Source organism: Nicotiana tomentosiformis, chromosome 12 (assembly GCF_000390325.3).
Source record: "Nicotiana tomentosiformis chromosome 12, ASM39032v3, whole genome shotgun sequence".
NCBI classification, from domain to species: domain Eukaryota; kingdom Viridiplantae; phylum Streptophyta; class Magnoliopsida; order Solanales; family Solanaceae; genus Nicotiana; species Nicotiana tomentosiformis.
This window is the reverse complement of record NC_090823.1, coordinates 106,180,707-106,205,652: the sequence shown is the minus strand read 5'-3', so window position 1 is coordinate 106,205,652 and position 24,946 is coordinate 106,180,707. Positions and strand designations below refer to the sequence as shown.

General features: G+C 41.2%; 1 protein-coding gene across 1 annotated transcript; it reads right to left on the bottom strand.

Moving 5' to 3' along the window:
* Positions 1-9,135: 9,135 nt before the first annotated feature.
* LOC138903175 (uncharacterized mitochondrial protein AtMg00860-like) lies at positions 9,136-11,011 on the bottom strand. Its single transcript, XM_070191101.1, has 2 exons — positions 10,832-11,011; positions 9,136-9,669 (listed from the first exon to the last, which is right to left on the bottom strand). The coding sequence occupies exons 1-2, from the start codon at positions 11,009-11,011 to the stop codon at positions 9,136-9,138; spliced, it is 714 nt and encodes a 237-aa protein (XP_070047202.1).
* Positions 11,012-24,946: the final 13,935 nt, after the last annotated feature.

The following is a 24,946-nucleotide window of genomic DNA, read 5'->3' as shown; positions in this document are numbered from 1 at the left end:
AGGCACATAGAAGCTTTTCATACAATTTGGCATAACAACTTTTATTTCGATCTTGACATGAAGTCATAACATTTCTAACACATATTTCACAATTTGAACACATCCTCAAATGGAATAATGACATGATAAAAATATTTATAATAAATATTGAACATATATCCTTCGATACAACCACATTAGGAATAGCCAATTCAATAATGATCAAGGTCTTACTTAAATTACATGAACACCGTATAATTCGATTCTAAGAAGAAGGGGGTTTAGCCATACATACCTCAATCCTTCTCTTAATGATACTACAATGATCTACTATACTAAGAAACTTCAATCTAAAATGACAACATCCAATGGAACCAATATTAGTAACAAATTCCATAGTTTAGGCCATTTATGCATTTTATCAAACACCTAGTAGGCATGAATCTCTACATCTCTTACCCATAAAATTAGTTCATCCAATTACTATCATTTACCAATAATTTATCCCACCATCCTTCTTGAACAATCCATAACTTCAAACATCACATACATGACTGTCCATCCACCCTCAACTAACAAAATTCCATCAAGTAATCACCTTTTAATCTCTACAATAGTTATTTATTTAAATTGGGAACTTATGGCTTTCAATCACCATACCATAAGTTCCAATACTTAATTCATACTCATATTCTCATAATATATCCATACATGTAAGTCTAAGGGTGTAGGATTACCTTTTGGAAGAAATCTTGCAAAACCCTCATTTGAGTTCTTGAAGAAATTTCTTGAAGATCTATGTATTTTATGGAGGATTGAGTTAGTTTTTGGGTGGAATTGATGGAATGAAACACCAAATTAGTAGGGATTACTCACCTTGAAGATGGGGGGAGTTGGAGGTCTTGAGAGAGTGGAGAAAAATCCCAAAGTTCGGTCAAGAAAAATGGGGTAAAATGAACCCCGAATGAGTATATAGCATTTCAGGCATAACATGCAGCGTGGGGCGCTACCTGTGGCCCAATTTTCAGAACCTCAAAAATCCCAGCGCCAGGGCTAGCACCCCATGCTACCCTGGGCACTGGCGATGGGAAATCTTTTCTATTTTGCCCAGAAATGGGCATAACTCTCTCATACGATGTCCGAATTCGACGATTCTTTTTGTTATGGCTCCATAATTTCAATACGGATCTAATGCTTCAATTAAAACAGAATTTGGAGCTCATTTGCTAAATGTGATACCACATATATGCGAAGAAACGTCGTCAAAATAATGCGGTTCCACCCCATAAGTCTCCTTTGATACTTGAATACGTTATTCCCGAATACCGTTGTCACACTTTAAAATATTAAATCATTAGAAAATTTTAACGGGGCTTTACAATGAAACTCCGGAATTTTGTGTCATGTGATTATTTTGGAGGTGATACACATGTTAGGTGACAGGCGTGTGGGCGTGCACCGAGGGGATTGTGACTTGGTCCGTCCCGTGGAACTGTAAAGTTGAATAACTTATTGTTAGCTATATGCTCTCTTTGTGTTGAAGAAATTTGACTGTAAATTATGTTAAAAATCATACTTAGACTATGTGATAGTACTGTTGGGACCCATAGAGGTCGCATACTTGTTGAATTATTTGTTAATTGATGTCTTGTACTCAGTCATGATTTTACTTGTGTATCATACCTCAGTCTTTCTTGATATTTTGATTTACTATGTTATCTTTGTTTGGGCTGATCTTTGTGATTTCTGAGAGCCCGAGAGACTAGAGAGGTTGAGGACTGTGTAAGGCCGAGGGTCTTTCGGTGAAGTAAGGATATTATGGCACGTGAGTTGTCCGTGCGAATTATGGCTCTTGGGCTGTAGGAGCCCCTCCGGAGTCTGTACACCCCAGTGAGCGCAGGTACCCATTGAGTGTGAGTGATGAGGGCTGAGAGTCGAGTGGTTTATTGATATTATCGGCTTGCCTAGTATCGAGATAGGCGCCATCACGACAAGTTGGGATTTTTGGCCGTTACATATTCAATCCCATCCTTAACTGGTATATCATGAGAATAAGCAGCATAAGAGAATTCTTGAAGAATCTTATATTTCTTCAATATATGCCAATGTAATTCTCAATTAATTTTTTCGCATCATAATTGAACCGAGATGGTCAACCGGTCATGCCAACTAATATTTATTTCAGTAAACCTCTAGTTTACTTGTGACTTGTGATTGCATCATCATGCTTATACTTGTGTAGTACAAATAGAAGAAAAGTCAGGTAACCTTTCATATTTACCCGGTATGATTATAGTAATATGAAGATGTTCAATCTTCATTTCATTTATAGTCTCAATATGCCAACCACTTTGGCTAATATATTTGTAAATCAAAATATTTTTTTTGAGACTAACTACAATATTAATATCATGAACAATTTCATTCATTCGGGTAGTAACAAATTAGTTCTTTTAGAGCTCTTAACTGCTTTTGTACTACAAGATATTTTATTACACCATCCATATAATGAATGTCTCATTCACAAAGAGAATCATATCATAATAATTGTCATGTTCAAAATCATCATAAGCAAAATAATTTTTTGCTTTAATTTTGCTTTTAATAACTTTCATAAGGCTTGACAAAATATTTATTTTTGGCATATCACATGTATGCGACCAATGATATATTCATGTAACTACACAGTAATATTCATTATCTTTCTTTATCTCAAACCTCCCTTAAAGGTGAGTTATAGTATTTATCCAACCATGCACAAGTACATTATTATGCATAATCTTTATCATATATATATTTTCACATTCACTTTCATAAATGAGTATGCATTCTCAATGTTTATCACAAGTCACATTCTCTTCAAAAAATGGAGTATAATCATACAATGTGCTTTATTTATTTATTTTTTCATACCAATTTGATGGTAAACATTGTCTTGTTCTCACATTTTATAATTACCATAGTGATAACTATTATTATTATTTTGTCCTTTTGCACGCCCACATTCATTGGTCAACCACTTGTTTTTATTTAGACTTATCATGCATTACTATCACATTCACTTCAAGAATGAAGCAAATCAAGTGAGACAAGCTTCATGTTTTTTTCATGAAAAATACATTATTTTTCAATATGGTGCATTAGGACTCAAACCCAATGCCTTACCCATATAAAGGCATGCTAGGCCATACTTCGTTGGAACTTGAATCTAACGTCTTTTCATCAACATAGTGCGTTGGGACTTGAACCCATCGTCTTACCCTCAATCTTTGACATAATAGGCCAAATTCACTAGGACTCGCACTCGAACCTTTAAAATATTATTACTTCATAATTATAGACATAAATAAATTAACTTTCAAGAAGACATATATAACTATTTCAATCTTGAAATAGTTCCTCTGCAACAAAAATGCTAGTTAAGATATATGCCAATTTCTTTTTTAAATGATACAATCACTTTTATATTTTAATAAATTAATTAGGGAAAATGTGCAGATAACCTATAACCACTTATATTTCAAAGACTATAAGAACTTCACCGAAAAAATTCAATACGGAGGAATGAACCTTATGTTTCTAGCAAAAATATTTAAGGCTTAATGCATAACCGTGACTATTATAAATTATAACTATAATGAGTTTATATTGATTGTATACTCGAATGCCAAATTTGCAAGGTACTGTACAATCGCCTACATATTTGATAATTTTGCTTTCAATGAAATACATCATGTGATGGTAAAATATTATTACTAGATTACCTTAATAATTATCTAACATAGTATGTAAACGGTCAGAACATATATATACGTTGGAATATTATCTTTGTCCTATAAGAGATGTAGCAAATAAAGACAAACCTTTCCAGTTCTTTATTTCTCTAGATACAATTGAAAAAAAATCTTTTAACTAAACACTGCACATAAAATTAATGCAAATATATGAAAATATGAATGAGTTTAGATGGATGTAAAACTTATCTTTGTATTATCATCCAAGATATTTTTCATTGTACTTGATCTCATTGTTTGCTTATAATTTACATAGTCTTGACGTAGAAGATGAAATGAGCAATTCTTGTTGATAACGTATTATAAAATATAGTTCAAAGTAACAATATAAAACAAGAAAAATAAGCTAAGAGATATAGAGAGAAAGAAAGGAGAAATTATTATTTCTTCTTCAATTGTGTGTATTTTTCTATCTATTACAAGGCCTTTATATAGACATGAAAAGTGAAGAAAAATATGTCATTGAATATGTCATTAAACATAGAAATATGTCATTAAGCATTTGATAAGATCATGGAGAAAAAGTAGACATCCCCATAATTTAATTTTTCTTATAACAAGAGTAATAATACCAAAGAAGCCTTGAAATTCAGTTATAAAAAGGGAGGCATTCACACATCACCCATTCATTCATTCTGCACCCTCACAATTCACAAGCTCTCACTGACTCTCTTTTTACTCACGCACATCTCACACTCAAAAAGCTAGAAAACAAGTTTCAGATCCGAAATACAACAATCTCAATACAAAAACAGAAGAAAAACAGAAGAAAAATAGTTTAAAAGAGAGATCTCTGCAATTGTTGGAAGCTGCAACTGTTTATCTTCATATTTCTGGGTTTCTAAATATTTTTGGATCACAAAATGCTGTTGATTCTGTTGTTCCTGAGTTGCTGAGCTCCATTTCCTAGTTTCAGACCTTTGCCTGGTTTTGTCTAGCTGATTTACTGCATTTAGGCATGTTTTACATTCTGTAACCATCCAGCTTGAATCAATGAATGCAAATCTGGTGTTTTAAATGCTATATCATGTGTTTATTTTGCTCGTTTGTTACTAATGTCCATGATTTCATTTATGTGTGTTGATATTTGCTTTACTAGTATGTGTTGAACATTCTACCTAGCCTCGTTTGTATATGAATGAATTTAAAATCAGCTTACGTGCAGTAGTTTGACTAATTTATGCCTACTGATGCAATGAAGTTCAAATGGTTGAGTTGTGGGTTTGATCACCAGTTGGTCAAATCCATTAAATGAATAGACTAAATCAACGATGTTGGCTCATGTGATTCTGCTGTCTCAGTGTCAAGGAAGCAGTATAACAATTATATCTGTTTTAGAATTGTTTAGACCAGAATTGTAAAGTTAACTACGATTAACACAAGGTTATCTATGTAATAGACTCATTTGAGTTTAAAGTGCCAGTTTCTTCTTGTTAAATGTGTTGATCTATTGCAGGTCTATAGAATTGTTAATTGGTAAATTTTTGCCTTACTTCATTGGACCTGACAACAAGTTGGCCCGCCTGGAAGGGCTTCCTAAGTGACTGAAGGTTCTCGGGCTCTAGTAATAAGAGCCTGCATGACATTTGTTTGGGCCAATCTTATTGAGCCCATTTTATCGTGATTAATAGCCTGTTTGGCCAAGTTTCTAAAATTAGCTTATTTTGAGAAGTGCTTTTCTCAAAAATATCTTTTAAAAAAGTATTTTCGGTGAGAAGCAGCTTGTGTTTGACTAATTAATTTGAAAAGCACTTTTGAACAGTAATTAGTGTTTGGCCAAACTTTTAAAAACTGCTTCTAAGTATATTTTTCTCAAAAGTGCTTCTGCTTCTCCTCAAAAACACTTTTTTTCCTTCCAAAATCTTAGCCAAACACCTCAATATTTGGCCAAAAGTGTTTTCGGCCAAAAAAGCACTTTTGCGCAAAATAAAGCTTGAAGGCTCTAGTGAAGCCAAAATTTCAAGTTTAAACGCCGCACATAATGATTGTGGGCTTGTATTTCACTCAACATTTTTCTAAATGTTAAGATCAATTAAAGACCAGTATGAGCACTGTTTGAATCAAGCTAATTTAATCTCATATACTCATCTTACTCTTATTTATCCTTAGACATCCCCTCTGTTAAATAGCTTCGCGTGATTTAGGGTAGTCACGATGTAATTCTCGCCAACTCTGTAAGATACAGAGTATTGAAATACGTTTCACTATTTGTTAAAACTTAGATAATAAAATCACACACAAGTTCACAATGCTTTTCCATATTCATGCCTTGCAATAATCTCAAATTAGCTTGGAACAATTTTTGAATATAGTAATTTGCTTTAGGCACGACTAATAACAAATTATCGTGATTATGAGTACGGTTCTCGTGGCATAGTCATGATACGGAAATTCAAATTCAAGTGAAGGCTTGCGTGACTTGACTCCAACTTCAAAGTAATAATAAAACATACAAGTTGTATATCGCGAGTGCATTTCACTTAGCGTGATTTGTGATATGTGTAAAACCGCAAGTGTACAACATCGTAACTTGTGTAAATAATTCCATAAATATTTAAATGGCTAAAATATATAAAATCAAAAGTGGTATAAGGCAAAAACGTGCATAGGTTAAAATATGTAATAATCAGATAATTAAGCCGAGTGCAATTATAAGCGACTGTGCTAAAATCACGGAATTCGGGAGTGCCTCATACCTTCTCCTGGATTAACAGAATTCTTTACCCGGTCTTCTGTGTTTCGCAGACTTAAACAAAGTCAATTTTCCTTGATTTAAAATAAATGGTAACTTGAAACACCGTAATAAATATTTCAAGTGGCGACTCTTAAAATAAAATAAATTAATTTCTTTTCAATAATGTCACTTAAATTGAAAAAACTCCTTTCCCCGCAAAAACTAGCTGCGACAACAATGTCAACAACACCTCCTAACGCATGCCCTATTTTACGTCCCACATCCGTCGACACCCAGTGTAAAGGTATATTCCATGCTTGAACCCACATATTGCACACGTTAGATACCGTAGAATCATTCTCCAAACCTGGTTCCCAAGAATGAATATTGATAAGGTAGCGATCATACAACCATAGGTTACCAAAATACACTTTCTCCATCATACTCTTGTTTTTAAATACAAACTGAAAGAAATTCCAGCCTACTTCCTTTATCTGCAATCCTGCTGGATTTCCCCAAGCCAAAAGCATGGAGTTCTTAACACCTTGAAAGTTTGTTTTTTATCAGAAATCACCTTGCCAAGCAAACTTACTTCACAGTCTTTCATACTTGATTGAATGGTATGAACTTGTATTGATTGAACTCAACGGCTATTACACTGATGATTTTAAAGACGGAATTGGAAAATTACACTGAAATTGCAATAAAACGGAGAAAGAAACAAGGAAAACTAGAAGGAGAAAGATTCTAGAAAAGCTAAGCCAAAAGATAAAACTATCCAAGTTCATATATAACCCTAATAGTCTTTCTAGCTTTCATATTTATACTGGCATCTTGTGACTTTTAGATGCTCCTTCCAATTGCTCCAATACCTCTAACGAATCCTGCAGGCCTTGTGCATTTTTAGCATTGGGGACCATATACTTATCCAAATATTTAAGAGGGTGTACAGATTGGGTAATACATCTAGGACCGTCCATTGTATGAGGTGGATTTATAACATTTTCATCCTCTTGAAGACGAACCTTGTCCTCAAGGTTCAAGGCAGGGAACCTTTGAACCAAAATTGACTTATCCTCCAGGTGGCGTCCACAACTGGTAAGCCAGCCCACTGGACCAAACATTAGTCGATCTGATGATTACCCCTGGAAATAGTGCGATGTTATAAAATAGTCTCGGGTTGAAGCAAGAAAAAAGCAGACAGATCCAACAGGTCAATAGGAGTTATCTGCTGAGCAGGTTGTCCAATGCATTTGCGCGGGACAGAGACATGGAAAACAGGATGTATGCACAAAGAAGCTGGCATGCCTAATTTATATGCGACCTCTCCAATTCGTTGTGTGATCTGGAATGGACCGAAATAGCATCGACTGAGCTTACTGTAGCGATGAAGCCGCAAGGCAAGTTGTCGGTAAGGTCTAAGACAAACATAAACTCTATCACCAACATTAAAGGAAATATCACACCTCCCCTTATCCGCCAAAGCCTTCATGTGATCTTGTGCTTGTTTCAAATTAGCCTTCAAAATAGCTAATGTCTCATCGCGTTCCTTGAAGGTATCAATCACAGCTTGGTTGGTTGAGCTATCAACAATGAATCTGGAGATAGTGGGAGGAGATCTGCCATAGATAACCTCAAATGGAGTAAGTTTAGAACTAGTTTGGAATGAGGTGTTATACCAGAATTCAGCCCATGGGTGAATTTTGAACCACGAAGTAGGAGAATCAGTAGTGAAGCAACGTAGATGCATCTCTAAACATTTGTTGAGTGCTTCAGTTTGACCATCAGATTGGGGATGGTAAGAGAGCTATTTACCAAAGTGGTACCTTGTAATTTGTTAATTTCGAGCCAGAACTCACACAAAAATATAGGGTCGCGATCGGTAATGATCTTATCTGGAAAACCATGCAACCTGATGAATTTTCGAACAAAAAGCTCAGCAACTTTGCGACTCGTGAAATTAGGAGGAAGGCCAATGAAATGGCCATACTTTGAGAGGCGATCCACACTAATTAGTATGGCAGTTTTACCCGTAGAAAGAGGTAACCCCGTGATGAAATCCATAGAGATTTCTTCAAAAACAACAGTAGGGAGAGAAATTGGCTGAAGGAGACCAGCAGGCTTCAAAGTCGACTCTTTCATTTGGTGGCATATTTGGCACTCCTGAGCAAAGCGTTTGACATCAAAACGCACCCCTGGCCAAAATAAGTTTTAAGACAGCATGTGGAAAGTTCGAGCAATGCTGGCGTGACCTCCTATTTCGGAAGCATGAAACTCTTAGAGAAGCAACTGACGGAGGGCATCATCCTTAGGGATGACTAGCCTATTACGATAGAGTAGAAGACCCTCCTAAAAAGAAAAATTATGCAGAGAGGTAGGGTCCTGACTAAGTTGTTGTTACAATTGAAGAAGATCAGGAGCTGACTTGTTCAAATGTTTCAATTTATCTATCAATGCGAACTCTAGGACAGCCAATGTGAGAAAATATAAAGAAGGAACACGGGAAAGGGCATCGACTGCTGAATTAAGCTTCCCGAGCCGATAAAGTATATCAGAATCATACCCTATCAACTTGCTCAACCAACGTTGTTGTTCTGGAATCTGTATGACCTGATGTGTAAGAGCTTTGAGAGGTTGCTGGTCTGTTATGATCAGAAATGTTCGCCCTAACAAATATTGGCGTCATTTTTAACCACTTGGGTGATGGAAAACATCTTTATCTGTGGTATGTCGAAGCGACCTGCATCCTTGGAGATAACGTTTAACTAAAAATGCAATAGGATGGCCCTCTTGGGAGAGAACAGATCCAATATCACAACCCGAAGCATTAGTTTCAATAGAGAAATGTTTAGCAAAGTTCGGGAGACGAAGGACACGAACTATGCTTAAAGCCTGTTTCAACTGAGTAAATGTCTTGGTCTCCAAATCAGACCATTTGAAGGCATCTTTCTTTAAGAGATCAGTCAGTGGAGAAGCCAGTAGAGCATAGCCTTTGACGAAATGACGGTAATAGCCGGTGAGTCCCAGAAACCCACGAACATCTTTGACAGAGGTATGGAGGGTCCAAGAATCAATTTCTTTGATCTTAGTAAGGTCAACTTGTAGACCATCTGCCGAAATAATATGCCCTAGATAGTCAATAGAGTTCTGGCCAAATTGGCACTTAAAACGTATGACCACCAGTGAGTTCTGACGCAGGAGATCAAAAACTATAGATAAGTGCTGCAAATACTCCAACCAAGATTGACTTTACATTAAGATGTCGTCAAAAAAGACCAAGAAGAAACGACATAACAGAGGTTTGAAAATATAGTTCATGGTAGCTTAAAAAGTGGAAAGGGCATTAGAAAGGCCTGATGGCAGGCTATAAACCCATTTTTTAATCGTATTTTGCACTCTAAGCACTGCGATTTATTTGTGATTGAGCTTAAATAATGGTGATTTGTGTTTATTACGTGTTTATGCCTTGCAGGAAATGATCCCGAGTTAAAAGGATAATTTGGAGCTAAATCGAACAAGTTGAAACTTTGAAATCCGAGTAAAAGCCCAAAAAATTAAAACGGGATTGGTTCGGGGGTCGAAGACCAAGTCTCAATATCAAAAAGCGAAAGAAACAATTAACTCTGAGAAAAATTCACTGTCGCACTGCCTGGGGCCACGTGGCAGTGCAAATCAGAGCTGGCCTATCAGAAACAAGCCTATGAACTTCTCCAAAGCCACACCCCGTGGGGCGGCGTGCCTTGTGCCACGCCTATGCAAATTTTACAGAGTGTTTCGGCTTGAAAAGGGTAGTTTCGTCTAGGCCCATTCCTACATGGTATAAATACACCAAAAACACATTTTAAGGGACTTTTGACCTACAAAAGATTGGAAGAGCATTGGAGTCCGGAAGTGAGTAGAACTTACCCTTTAAGTTTCGGTGGCATCTTCTTGTTACACAAAACACCAGAAGCGAGTCTCCATTTCATCCATCCCGCCTCAATACAATATGTGACATCTTTATAAATCTCTCCATCCCCCTGAATAATAGACCCAAGGTACTTAAAACTCCCTCTCCTAGGGATGACCTGCGAGTTCAGCCTCACCTCCCCTTCCCCTCCTTGAGTCTCGCCACTGAACTCACACTCCAAGTATTCCGTCCTGGTCCTGGTCAACTTGAAACCTTTAGATTCCAGGATCTGCCTCCGTACCTCTAATTGCGCGTTCACAACTTCTCACGTCTCATCAATCAATATAATATCATTTACAAATAGCATGCACCACAACACCTCCCCTTGGATGTGGTACGTCAGTACGTCCATACCAGAGCAAACAAAAAAAGGATGAGTGTCGACCCCTGATGCAACCCCATCATAACCCAAAAATGGTCCGAGTCCCCACCCACCGTCCTCACTTGGGTTTTTACTCCATCATACATGTTCTTAATCAACCTAATGTAGGCAAAAGGTACACCTCTAGCCTCCAAACATCTCCACAAAACCTCCATCGGAACTTTATTGTAGGCCTTTTCTAAGTCGATGAACACCATATGCAAGTGCTTCTTTCTCTCCCTATACTGCTCCATCAATCTCCTAACAAAGTGGATGGCTTCTGTAGTCGAACGCCCCGGCATAAACCCAAACTGGTTCTCAGAATAAAATAATATTAATATTATCAAAATTAATTTTTACTAAAAAATTAAACATAAAAGAATAATGTACAAGTTCTTTGAATGACCAATGCGGATCATTGGTGGCTTATTGTGATGACTTATTGCTGATGTCAATATTCTTGGATTTTGTATGAACTTACAAAGATGAACAATAAGAAATTAATTAGATACATATGATTTTGTTTACTTATTCGATTTTATGATTCAAACATATAATGAAGTGTATTTCATGTATTTATGATGTATGCTTATTTTATCCCTTTTAGTTGTTCTGTCATAACCATAATTCTCATTGTTGATGTTGATATCCCTTTTGAAAATACAAACGTAAAATTGGCCACATGAGTACTGTCATGGGCGGCTTTCCAGCCATGCCCCATGATCCCTTGGACGCGCCCCGTGGCGTCCTGGCCAGCCTCCCAATGCCCGTCGCCACGGTCGGCCCCGTGGTCTCGGCAGCTCCAAGTGACAAGCGCGCATGTGCCTCTGTCGCCCCACCGATAGCCATCGCCAGCGCCCAGCCACAGGCAAAAGCCAACAGCGCCGCGCGCGCAGACAATGCCGCGCGCGCAGACCCTGATGCTAAAGACAAAGTTGCTGCCAACGGACTTGCTGCTGCTTTGTAGAAGACTAAGTCCTTTTCATTGTAAATATAGAGTAGTTTTGCTGCATTTTCTTTAAGTGTGATTTTTCAGCTTTCATAGGTCTAGTCATGTAACTTTGGTTTATTTTTTTTAAGCATTATTAAGGGGGACCAAGCAATCAAAACTTTCAAGCAAGCAAACAATTCTCTGTACTGGTGTCTCTCCCCCGACACCGTCTTGTTTTCTGTAATAGCTTTCATTCAATGCAATCAAGCTTTCTTTCATTCTCAATTCTCTTTTCTGCTCTCTTTCAATTGCTCATGACATTGGTTTTCCCGTACGGCACTGACAATCTAGTCTAGCGTACGGAGGGGACCTCAGTTGGCGGACAGCAACCGTACTGACATCGGTTGCCTAGCCTTACGTCGCCCTTCCAAGGAACTTCAGGAAGGCGCCGCGTAACAGTTGGTATCAGAGCCTAGGCTCGACATCGGACGAGGGATCACATTGCAATTACCACCATTTCTGACCATGGTGAATTATGGGGATCGCATCGCGACCCTTGAGGGAACGGTTGACGCATTACGGCCCATCGTGGAAATGGTGCCCGATCTAAAAACCAGCCTAGTGCAAAGGTTGGACGACCTGGACCGCAGACTCATCCAGGCCGAAGTTGACATAGAAAACATCAGCCGCGACTCTGAAGGAGACCGGCAAACAGCAGCCACAGAGGCAGCTGAAATTTTTGGTAAATTTGAGGTCCTCCAGCAGGAGCGTGCCGAGGATTTAGCCAACAGGGAACAAGAGGCAGACAGGGTGACTGCCATGCAACAAACCATTGACAACTTGACAGGCCAGCTCAATGTTGTCAATGCTGCTTTACAAGGCCTACTTCGAGGAGGCGGAAACCAATTTGGGGGTGGTGTGAACCTCGCCCCCATGGCACAAAAGCTGAAAATTCCTGAGCCAAAGCCATACAGTGGAGCTCGGAATGCCAAAGAAGTGGAAAATTTCATTTTCGACATCGAGCAATACTTCGATGCCGTGGGAAGCCTGGAAGAAGCTAAGAAGGTAGCAACTGCTGCCATGTATCTTCAGGGTGATGCCAAACTCTGGTGGCGGGTGAAGTACGAAGCCATCAAGGCAGGTGAAGATGCCCTCGACACATGGGCGGAACTGAAGGCAGCCATACGCCTACAGTTCTTCCCCGAAAATGTTGAGTACAATGCCAGGAGAAAGTTGCGGGAGCTCCGCCAGACCAAATCAGTGCGAGATTACGTGCGGGAATTCTCCGCGCTCATGCTGAACATCCGTGACATGGGGGACAAAGACAAACTCTTCACCTTCCTGGAAGGGTTGAAACCTTATGCCCGGATGGAGTTGCAGAGACAAAGGGTAGACACGTTGCCTAAGGCAATCCAAGCAGCAGAGTGCCTTGGGGATTACCAAGTGGAAGCCCGGAAGGATAGGCCTCAACAGCCTGTCCGAGGAGGATACAAAGGGGGCCAACCAAACACTAGTGGCCCTAGCAGAAGTGGAGGAGACCGGAGTGCACCCAAATCCAAGACTCCCTCTTCCGGCAGTACTAGTGCTGCATCTAACAACAATGATCGGGGGAGGAAGCCCCCCTCAGGATGTCGCCATTGCGGCGGACCACATTGGAATAATGAATGTCCACATGCACAGATGAATGCCCATCAAGCTTTTGAGGATGGGACGGATGACGACGCCGATGATGCGGACCAGACCGAGCCAGTAGGTGCATTCAATGCAATTGTTGGCTCCATTTCTGAGCCCTTAGCGGGTACCAGTGCCGGTATCCGCAAGAAGAAGGACCCCTGTCCAATTGCCAGGAAAGGAAATAAGAAGGCGAATTTGAGGACTCCTCCTCATCAAGAGAGGACCCTAATGTTCGTTGACATGAAGGTAAATGGCAAGCCCATTCGGGCAATGATAGACACAGGTGCCACCCACAACTACTTAGCCTCGACTCAGGTGGAGCGTCTTGGACTAGTCGTAGGAAAGGGCAAAGGTCGTGTGAAGGCTATCAACTCACCACCTCAACCAGTGGGTGGAATAGCCAAAGAAGTACCAGTGAAGCTTGGCCCTTATGAAGGAAAGTTCAACCTGCGCGTAGTGATCATAGATGACTTTGAGTTAATCGTGGGGTTGGAATTCCTGAGACAGACCAATACCATGCCCGCACCGTATGCAGACATGCTGCTGATGATGGGGGCAAATGGGGCCAAGCCCTGCATTATTCCGTGCATTCCCATGAAGATGGCAGCCGAGAACATCTCGGCCTTGCAGTTGAAGAAGGGGGTAAAAAGACATGAACCCACGTTCCTGGCTACCCTCTGCATGGAAGATATAGAACGCTCCTCGGGTCCCATTCCTGCACCCGTGAAGGAGTTACTTCTGGAATTTGAAGACATCATGCCACAAGACATGCCAAAGCGTCTTCCGCCTAGGCGAACTGTGGACCATGAGATTGAGTTGGTGCCGGGTGCGAAGCCACCTGCCCGGGCGCCATACAGAATGTCACAACCCGAACTCGCCGAGCTTCGGAGACAATTGACGGAAATGCTAGACACAGGGATCATTGTGCCCTCTAAGTCCCCATACGGGTCCCCTGTGCTATTCCAAAAGAAACATGATGGTAGTTTGCAACTCTGCGTGGATTACCGGGCTCTAAACAAAATCACCGTGAAAAACAAGTACCCTATTCCGCTAATGGCAGACTTGTTTGATAGACTGGGTGGTGCGACGGTATTCACCAAAATAGACCTGAGGACAGGTTATTGGCAAGTTCGGATTGCCGATGGTGATGAGCACAAGACGACCTGTGTGACAAGATATGGGTCGTACGACTTCCTGGTTATGCCCTTTGGCTTGACTAACGCGCCAGCCACATTTTGCACCTTGATGAACCAAGTCTTCCGAGAATACATTGATGAATTCGTCGTGGTTTATTTGGATGACATTGTGGTATATAGCCAGACACTAGAAGAACACCTGGAGCATTTGCGGAAGGTCCTAGCCCGATTGCGGGAGCACGAACTATATGCGAAGCTATCCAAGTGCTCCTTTGCTCAGAAATAAATTGACTTCCTCGGACATGTCATCGAGGAAGGGAGGATCAAGATGGACCAGCAGAAGATTCAGGCCATTACAGAATGGCCGCCTCCTAAGGATATACATGCCTTGAGGTCGTTCCTTGGCCTATGCAACTTCTATCGGCGGTTTGTGAAAAGTTACTCCCTCATTGCAGTGCCGCTGACAGAACTTCTCAAGAAGGCCACCCCGTGGGATTGGGGCCCCAAGCGGGCAAAGGCCTTCGACGCATTGAAGATGGCTATGTCCAGTAGCCCAGTCTTGGCCCTCCCTGACTTGGCCAAGCCATTCGAAGTGCAAACGGATGCCTCCGACTATGCACTTGGTGGAGTATTGCTACAAGAAGGGCATCCCGTAGCGTACGAGAGCCGGAAACTGAAGGATGCAGAGCGACGCTATGCCGCCCATGAGAAAGAATTATTGGCTGTCGTTCATTGCTTACGCCTTTGGAGGCATTATCTACTGGGAGCCCCATTCGTGGTCAAGACAGACAATACAGCCGTTAGCCATTTCATGACCCAGCCAAAGCTGAATGGACGACAGGCTAGGTGGCAGGAACTCCTAGCGGAATTTCACTTCAACCTGGAGTACCGAAGTGGAAAGACCAATCATGTTGCTGATGCACTCAGTCGGAGAGCTGATCTAGCATCGATGTGTGTTCTCGCCGCCCTAAAGGGAAGCGAAGTAACCACCACCATAAAAGACCAGATACAGGATCTACTCATCAAGGATCCTGCTGCACAGTATTTGGTTGATTTGGTAGGACAGGGCAAGACTCGCCAGTTCTACACCGAAGATGGGTTCCTGAAGGTGAAAGGGAACCGACTTTATGTTCCTAAAGGAGGAGATCTGCGACGGACTCTTCTTGCAGAATGCCACGATACTTTGTGGGCCGGTCATCCCGGCGAGGAACGCACCATGGCATTGCTTCGCCGTGCATATTATTGGCCTCAAATGGTCGATGACGTCGCTCAGTATGTGAAGACTTGTCTAGTATGCCAGAAAGATAAGTCAGACCGCTTGACGCAGGCAGGGCTCTTGGAACCACTAGCTGTACCAAAAAGACCTTGGGAAAGCGTTTCCCTGGACTTCATCACCGGATTGCCCAAGGTCGGAGATCTCACAACTATCTTGGTTGTGGTGGATCGGTTTTCCAAGTATGCTACCTTTATAGCAGCCCCACAATATATATCAGCAGAAGATACAGCTCGACTATTCTTCTCTCATGTCGTCAAGTATTGGGGCTTACCTAAAGACATTGTTAGTGATCGCGACTCACGCTTCACTAGCAATTTTTGGACCCAACTCTTTAAGTGCCTCGGGTCAAAATTGAGTCATAGCTCAAGTTTTCATCCGCAATCTGATGGCCAGACGGAGCGATTCAATGGCATGCTAGAGGAATATCTCCGGCACTTTGTGACCGGATCGCAGAAGAATTGGGTGAAGCTTCTGGATGCTGCTCAACTGTGTTTCAATTCACAAAAGAGCTCAAGTACCAACAAAAGCGCTTTTGAAATTGTTACCGGACAGCAACCGCTACTCCCACACACAGTGAACGCACCAAACATGTCAAAATCTCCTCGGGCTGCCAGCTTCTCAAAAGAATGGAAGCAAAATTTGGAGATAGTGCGGAGCTATCTTGTCAAAGCCCAAAAGCGGATGAAGAGGCATGCTGATCAGAATCGCCGCTTTGTGGAATACCAGGTGGGAGACAAAGTGATGGTCAAAATCCCAAAGCGGTACTTGTTTGCAGGGGTCCATGACCCTCGCCTATTGCAAAAATATATTGGACCCTTGTCCATTGAAAGGCGCATTGGGAAAGTTGCATACCGGGTGGATACCCCAGCTTGGTGGAAAATCCATCCTGTTTTCCATGTCAGTCTCCTGAAACCTTTTCGGGAAGATGTGGAGGATCCTTCACGAAGCCAACTCACAATACCAAGTATTCGAGGCCCCAATTCAACCGGAAAAAGGCGTGCTGAAGCTATTCTTGATGATCGAGTGATTCACGCCTCAAGAAAAGATCACCAGGAGTTCTTGGTGAAATGGCAGGGATGTGATGCAGAGGAGAATACTTGGGAGAGGGGAACAAACCTCAAAGCCTACAAGAGCCTGATTGATGATTACCTTGCAAGGAAGGCGCCGAGGACGTCGCCAACTCAGGTGGGGGAGAATGTCATGGGCGGCTTTCCAGCCATGCCCCATGATCCCTTGGACGCGCCCCGTGGCGTCCTGGCCAGCCTCCCAACGCCCGTCGCCACGGTCGGCCCCGTGGTCTCGGCAGCTCCAAGTGACAAGCGCGCATGTGCCTCTGTCGCCCCACCGATAGCCATCGCCAGCGCCCAGCCACAGGCAAAAGCCAACAGCGCCGCGCGCGCAGACAATGCCGCGCGCGCAGACCCTGATGCTAAAGACAAAGTTGCTGCCAACGGACTTGCTGCTGCTTTGTAGAAGACTAAGTCCTTTTCATTGTAAATATAGAGTAGTTTTGCTGCATTTTCTTTAAGTGTGATTTTCCAGCTTTCATAGGTCTAGTCATGTAACTTTGGTTTATTTTTTTTAAGCATTATTAAGGGGGACCAAGCAATCAAAACTTTCAAGCAAGCAAACAATTCTCTGTACTGGTGTCTCTCCCCCCCGACACCGTCTTGTTTTCTGTAATAGCTTTCATTCAATGCAATCAAGCTTTCTTTCATTCTCAATTCTCTTTTCTGCTCTCTTTCAATTGCTCATGACATTGGTTTTCCCGTACGGCACTGACAATCTAGTCTAGCGTACGGAGGGGACCTCAGTTGGCGGACAGCAACCGTACTGACATCGGTTGCCTAGCCTTACGTCGCCCTTCCAAGGAACTTCAGGAAGGCGCCGCGTAACAGTACACATGTTTCAGTTGATTTAAATTCAACATTGAGAATAGTTGACTTTGTGCTTTATTTATGGCCATCGCAAAACATAAACGTAAAAGATTTTATTCCGAGGAATGAATCAAAATGTCTCAATATTATTAGGTGCCTCGAGTTAGACCTAGTTGAGGCTCGAGGCCTCATATACTTTAACATATTTAGTTTAGGCAGAGTTGTAACGTGTACATATTTCAAACACTGACATTTGATCAATGTAATTGTGTATCTCCGATCAAAGGGCGACCCTTGAAGAACTTATGGATAGAAAATTCAGCACTCTCCTATATTAGAATGTGATACAAATCAAAAAAGATAAAATAATTAAAAAATATATGCACCATAACCAATGTTTGGTTGTAATTGTAGTTTTCTATTAAATCTCGATTAATTGGATTTCACAATTAAAGTTTTAATGTGTTATAATTACCAGAATACCATATCAAATGGAAAACTATTTATTATTCATTTGAAGTGATATTTTTTTTCCTGAAAAATGAATGTTAATCAATATTATGGGTAGATCGATATAGAGATAGATTAGGTATAGAGCGTCATTAGTTACTCTTTAGTATTGTTTACCCGAAAAATGAATAGAGTTGAATTTATACGCAGTTCCGAGGATATGTGGCGTAACTTAACACAAAATGTAAGGATCAATAGAAATGTAAATATAGATTGCAGAGAGTGCGAAATAGATAAGATTGTCAGGAACAATGAATCTTAGGATTAAACAAATAGAATCAATGTAAGAAATCTGAAAGAACAATTCTTTACTGTAGAAGAATATAACACTTTTATTATAATGTAAGCCTCAGAAAAACTTGTCCTACAGAAATAGTAACCAAGCCCTTTTATAGTGGAGGGATTTGGCTCTAAGCATAATAAAATAAACATTCAGTGGGAGACCCATGATAAGTCAGCTTTTCCATAATTTCTGCCAAGATTCTCTCTAGTGGGATTGCAACGGCTTTTGTCTGCGAGCTCGATCTTGCTTGGAACCCTCGATTTTGGTTTGAGCTTGATTTCGGCTCGAACTCGTGATCTTGGTTCGAGCCCGATCTTGGCTCGAGCCCTCGAATTGATTCGAGGTCAATGTTGGTTGGTCTCTGGATTATCAGCATGATAGATCTACTCTGCATCATGGTTCGATTTTGATTTGAGCTGGATAATGATATCGAACTCGACACGGATCGGCCTCCCCAGGTTCGAGGTTAGTTTGTTCCACCTTTGGGATCTTACTTCGATAAATCATCGTTCGAACTCGATCGAACGTGCTAAGGCCGAAATCTATTTAGACCGTATACAAGTATTTTCAAAGAAAAATATTTGAAAAGCTTCTCCCCGAGGAAGAGTCCTTTAGTAATTAGTTTTTAACACTTAAGATTGACCCACTCACGCATGATTGTGTTTTGAATTTCATACAGGTTTATTTCTTATTATTTGCTTACCAAAAGTTGCCAGAAATAACTTCAGATATTCTGAATTTCTTGTTTTCACATAAAATTTTACAAAAGTCATATTTAGCATCGAAAACATGCAAATTTTCTCTCTAATAATGAATTACCGAAAGAACTCTCTCAAAATTATTAATTTTTAAATATTTAAAACTAATAATCATGGGACATTGAGTGAAGTTGATTATATATTTTCTTACTAATAATTATATGTTACTAAATATCGATATGTTTTGGTAATATCTCATGACCAAGTAATGAAAATATTTAGGAGACGTTCAACATTTGTAATCAGAAAATGCATGAAATCTTTGTAGATAATGATACAAATCATAAAATCTCTTAAGACTTTTCTTCTTAAAAACTATGGTATCCTTATCAATAGTTACACTTACAATGAGTTGTTTACCCGAAAAACGGATAGAGTTGAATTTGTACGTAGTTCTAAGGATATGTGGTATAGCTTAATATAAATCGTAAGGATAAATAGAGATATCAAATATGGATTGCTAAGAATGCAAAATAAACAAGGTTGGAAAGAAGATGATTTTTAGGACTAAGCAAGATGAATCAATTAATGAAGCTTTAAAGAATAACTCTCGAATTTAGGAGAATATGGTGCTTGAATTACAATGTAAGCAAAAGCTGCCCTCTACAGAAATGTAGCCATCCTCTTTATAGTGGAAGATCCTACTTTAGATATAATTAAAAATACATAGTAGAGAATCCATGATAAATCAGTTTTTTCTAATTTACGCCGAGATTCTCTCCTTTAGTGTGTTTGCAACGGCTCTTGTCTGTGAGCTCGAGCTCGATCGGCCTCAGTGCTGGTCGGTAGTGCTTCTAGAGCTCGATATGAACTCGGGATCAGGTGATGATTCGGACTCGGTCCCGGTTGGCCTCTGCCCCTTAAGCTCGAAATTATCTCATCATAGTTCGATTCGGACTCGAGCTCGATGATGACTTCAAACTAGGTATTTGACCTATACCTGGAATCCGAAGCTTGTTTATACCATCTTCGAAACCCATCTCGAAGTCTTTCTTCGATCCATTATGTTTCGACCTCGATCAATCGTATGAAGGCCGAAATCTATTTCGACCATATACAGATAGTCCCCTCATTTCTCGGGAAGGATGTGGTGAGAAACGATATGATTTCTCAACGGATCGATTGGATTATAAACTGACATTTACATTGGGCTCGATCATGACGCACATGATAGTTGTCCCGTCGATTTATTCTTTCAAGGCATTTAATACATGTCAGACGGTGGTCGGCCACCACTGATACTGAACCGCCATTGCTTTAATCTATAAATAGCCATTCCTTTTACCATTTACCACTTTTACATCTTCAATCTTCCAAATTTCCCAAGTTCTTTTTCATATCCTCTAAGTGTATACGCAAATCTGTGATTCCTCTTTGCAAAAGCCCTTCTTCAAAATTACCAAATCTTTGTTACTTTCTTCTATTCTCGACCTTTAAATTCGAAAATGGCTAAAACATCACAAACTATTCCTCAAAAAGAGAAAGCTTCATCTTCACAGTCTACCGCCGACGAAACACTGATAGAGCCACAGCTTGAGGAGTGCGTTCCTGGGGCGTGTGTTCTTACCTCTGATTTTAAAGTCGATAAAGGCTCATCGGTTCCGTGCCGATGTGAGCCAGTATCGAGGTACATGTGTTCGATAACCGAGAGGCACCTCAAACAGCTACAGAAAGATTTCAATTGGGAGAACAAAGAAATAATAATCCCTTCTTCTGACGAAGATATTACCACTTACGTGAAAGGGTTTTTAAGTGTGTATACTTACCCTTTCACGTTAGGTCCCCTCGACTCTATTATTATTGACTTCTGCTGACAATACCAAATAACCCTAGGCCAGGTCCATCTTTCTTTTTGGCGGATCGTTATTTTGATTCGATACTTTGTGAACAAAATCGAGGGGATGTCATTCACCCTCGACCATCTCATCTGATTGTACCTTCCTCGCCTTTTTCGAGGAGGGTTAATAAAACTTTAGCATCGGGCTACCAAGGCTCTGTTCTCGAGCATTGACGAGGACAGAGATCGAGGCTGGATGGGTAGGTTCATTCGAGTAAGGACTTCAGACCTGATTTCGACTGAAAAGATGCCTTTTCCCAAGGAGTGGAATATGAAACGTAAGTGTAATTCTGCTGTTACTTCCTTCTATTTTTCCCTTTTATTTCTTTTCTCACCGATATTCCTCTTTTTGTGATGCAGTGGTTCCCTGGATGCCCGGAGCAGTTTCTGATCTCAAGAACTGGGTACGAGCTCTAGCTTCGACCTCCACATACGCCAAGTGCTCATGGCGTGATTTATCAAAGGGCCGATGGGAGGCCAAAAATCATTGTAAGCCCCTTTCTAGTACCTTTTGGTAGTTCGAACGAGATGCCTTCCATATACTTTAATGAAATTTTCCATATGTAGGTGTGGGCAAAGATGCGGTTTTAAGGCCCTCGTCCGTCGAGGAAGATGCTGCGGCCTTTGTCCCAAAGCCGGTGAAAGATACTAAAAGGAAAAGAGCCTCCGCTCCCGAAGATCCAAAACCAAAGAAAAGGACGGCTCGTAAGACGAACAAGAATACCATTCCTTTGACCGTAAAATCAGTTCTGCGTCTAAGGGATGAAGACAAAGAAGAAGAAGAAAATGATGGGTCCGCGCTGGTGGCCCGAATGAAGAAGACCACCGACGTTCCACAGGTAGCTGGATCGATGGTGGTTCATAAGGCTCCGCCTCGAACTGAGGATATATCGGAGAAGGATTCGGGCAGAGTCCCCGAGTTGTTGGAGATCAAAGATGCTTCCCATCGAAGCCAACAGATAGGGGATATGTCTGAAGGGGCTCTCCTCGAATCTCTTCGAACCGAAGAGAATGCTCTAAGTGATTCACTTGCGGCAGTAGCAATCGAAGACTCGCCCACCTTCCCTGCTTTTTCCGCAGGGGCGATTCGGAAGCCCAAGCTTTGGGGGCCCTCAAACTAGACATGCCTCATAATGGAGAGGATCCTTTTCGTGACCTGTTTACCGGTGTCGAGGACGTTGCCGGTACTAGTGATGCATCAGATCTTTTTCACGGGGTGCAGCAGGCTTTGAATTAGGTAAGCCTTAAATTATTTTGTTGGTATTACCTTTATGTTTGCTTTTCTTTTCTAACTTCGTTTCTTCTTTCTTTGTAGGCCGCGATAGTTCATCGAGAAGCATGTTCTCGGTCCTGAACCGACCTGCATCAATACGAGGCCGAGCTTCAACGGGTTACGGAGGAAAGGAACTCCCTAAAACTCCTCTTAGGGAAAAGGGGAGAGGAAATAAAAGAACTCCGAGTTGAGTTAGCTAAGGCTCACCAAGATCAGACCGATATGTCTGAGCAGGTAATAATACATTTAAAAGCCTATGGGCTCGATACCAGAATGACGGCTAATTTTTTGGTCTCACAGCTGCAGCAGAAAATTGAGATGATCGGAAAACTCCGTGAAGAAGTCGATGTGATAAAAGCGGAGTCTTTGATGCGGAAAGAAGGAATAGACCGCTTTGCTGCAGAGAAAGAAGCTGCTCGAGCCCAATTATCATCAGCCAAAAACCAACTTCAAAAAATGAAGGAGAAAGGCTTGGTCCAAGCAAGAAGAATAGAGGAGCTCGAGGCTCGGTTGGCCTTTGAACTTGCCAAGGCCGAATCTGATGCCGAAAAGGCAAAGGCCGATGCGGATACACTCGTGGCCGTCTATTGGGCCGATGCTGAAGCTGCCCAGGTCCAAGCAAGAGAGGTAGCCGAGACCGCCGATACTCGAGCATATTGGGTCGCTGAACTTGCTTAGTGTCGATCTCGAAGGGAGAGCCTCGAGGCTTCGATCTCACTGAAGAGATAAAAAGGGCTAAAGAACTCGAAGCCGATGTTGAAGCCTTGGCTTCCGATGATGACAATGATGATAATGATGATGATGATGGGAGTAAGAGCGGGTCCGAGAATGCGGGGGAGCCCGGTGGAGAAGAGACCGCTCTCGGAGATAACCAAGAAACTTAGCCCTTAGTTTCTATGTTGTAATCAATCATGTAAACAATCTTGTATATATATATAAATATATTTTTCTTTTACCGACTTTCTTCTGTTTTGTTTCCTGCTTTGTGAAGATTTTATACATGCCTTATAAATGTTTTCATAAGGATTTACGCAATTTGATCGAGTTTGGACTTCGTAGTCTTTATAACCGAGTGAGTAGCCCTTAGGCTTATTAGTTGAGTGAGCGATTCGAACTCGAAGTAAAATAGCCAGTAGGCATAATAGTCGAGTGAGTGCTTGCTCGAACTCGAAACAAAAGTAGCCCGTAGGCTTAGTAGTTAAGTGAATGATTCGAACTCGAAGTAATGTAGCCTATAGGCGTGGTAGTCGAGTGAGCACTTGCTCGAACTTGAAATAGAAGTAGCCTGTAGGCTTAGTAGTCGAGTGAATGATTTCGAACTCGAAGTAATGTAGCTCGTAGGCTTAATTGTCGAGTGAGTGATTTCGAATTCGAAGTAATGTAGCCCGTAGGCTTAATAGTCGAGTGAGTGATTTCGAACTCGAAGTAATGTAGCCCGTAGGCTTAATAGTCGAGTGAATGATTTCGAACTCGAAGTAATGTAGCCCGTAGGCTTAATTGTCGAGTGAGTGATTTAGAACTCGAAGTAATGTAGCCCGTAGGCTTAATTGTCGAGTGAATGATTTCGAACTCGAAGTAATGTAGCTCGTAGGCTTAATTGTCGAGTGAGTGATTTCAAACTCGAAGTAATGTAGCCCGTAGGCTTAATAGTCGAGTGAGTGATTTCGAACTCGAAGTAATGTAGCCCGTAGGCTTAATAGTCGAGTGAGTGATTTCGAACTCGAAGTAATGTAGCCCGTAGGCTTAATAGTCGAGTGAATGATTTCGAACTCGAAGTAATGTAGCCCGCAGGCTTAATTGTCGAGTGAATGATTTCGAACTCGAAGTAATGTAGCCCGTAGGCTTAGTAGTCGAGTGAATGATTTCAAACTCGAAGTAATGCAGCCTGTAGGTTTAATTGTCAAGTGAGTGATTTCTAACTCGAAGTAATGTAGCCCGTAAGCTTAATAGTCGAGTGAATGATTTCAAACTCGAAGTAATGTAGCCCGTAGGCTTAATAGTCGAGTGAATGATTTTGAACTCGAAGTAATGTAGCCCGTAGGCTTAATAGTCGAGTGAATGATTTCGAACTCGAAGTAATGTAGCCCATAGGCTTAATTGTCAAGTGAGTGATTTCAAACTCGAGGTAATGTAGCCCGTAGGCTTAATAGTCGAGCGAGTGATTTCAAACTCGAAGTAATGTAGCCCGTAGGCTTAATGGTCGAGTGAATGATTTCGAACTCGAAGTAATGTAGCCTGTAGGCTTAATTGTCGAGTGAATGATTTCGAACTCGAAGTATGTAGCCCGTAGGATTAATTGTCGAGTGAGTGATTTCGAACTCGAAGTAATGTAGCCCGTAGGCTTAATAGTCGAGTGAATGATTTTGAACTCGAAGTAATGTAGCTTGTAGGCTTAATAGTCGAGTGAGTGATTTCGAACTCGAAGTAATGTAGCCCGTAGGCTTAATTGTCGAGTGAGTGATGTCGAACTCGAAATAATGTAGCCCGTAGGCTTATTAGATAGTCCTCGAGTGAGAATGGTTGCTTGAACTCGAGTCGGTGTAGCCCTTGGGCTTTATAGTGAGTGTTGCTCGAACTTGTTGATTTTTCTGTTGGCAGTCCCCGGTTTACGGGGTAATGGTTGGCCCTTTGAGC

What these genes read in the sequence shown, in the direction of transcription:
- LOC138903175 (XM_070191101.1), bottom strand. Translation starts at nt 11,011, where the DNA reads ATGGAGCAGTATAGGGAGAGAAAGAAGCACTTGCATATGGTGTTCATC. An exon ending in TAAAAACCCAAGTGAGGACG is followed by an intron (nt 9,670 to 10,831) that starts GTGGGTGGGGAC and finishes GAGTATTTGCAG; the next exon opens with CACTTATCTATAGTTTTTGA.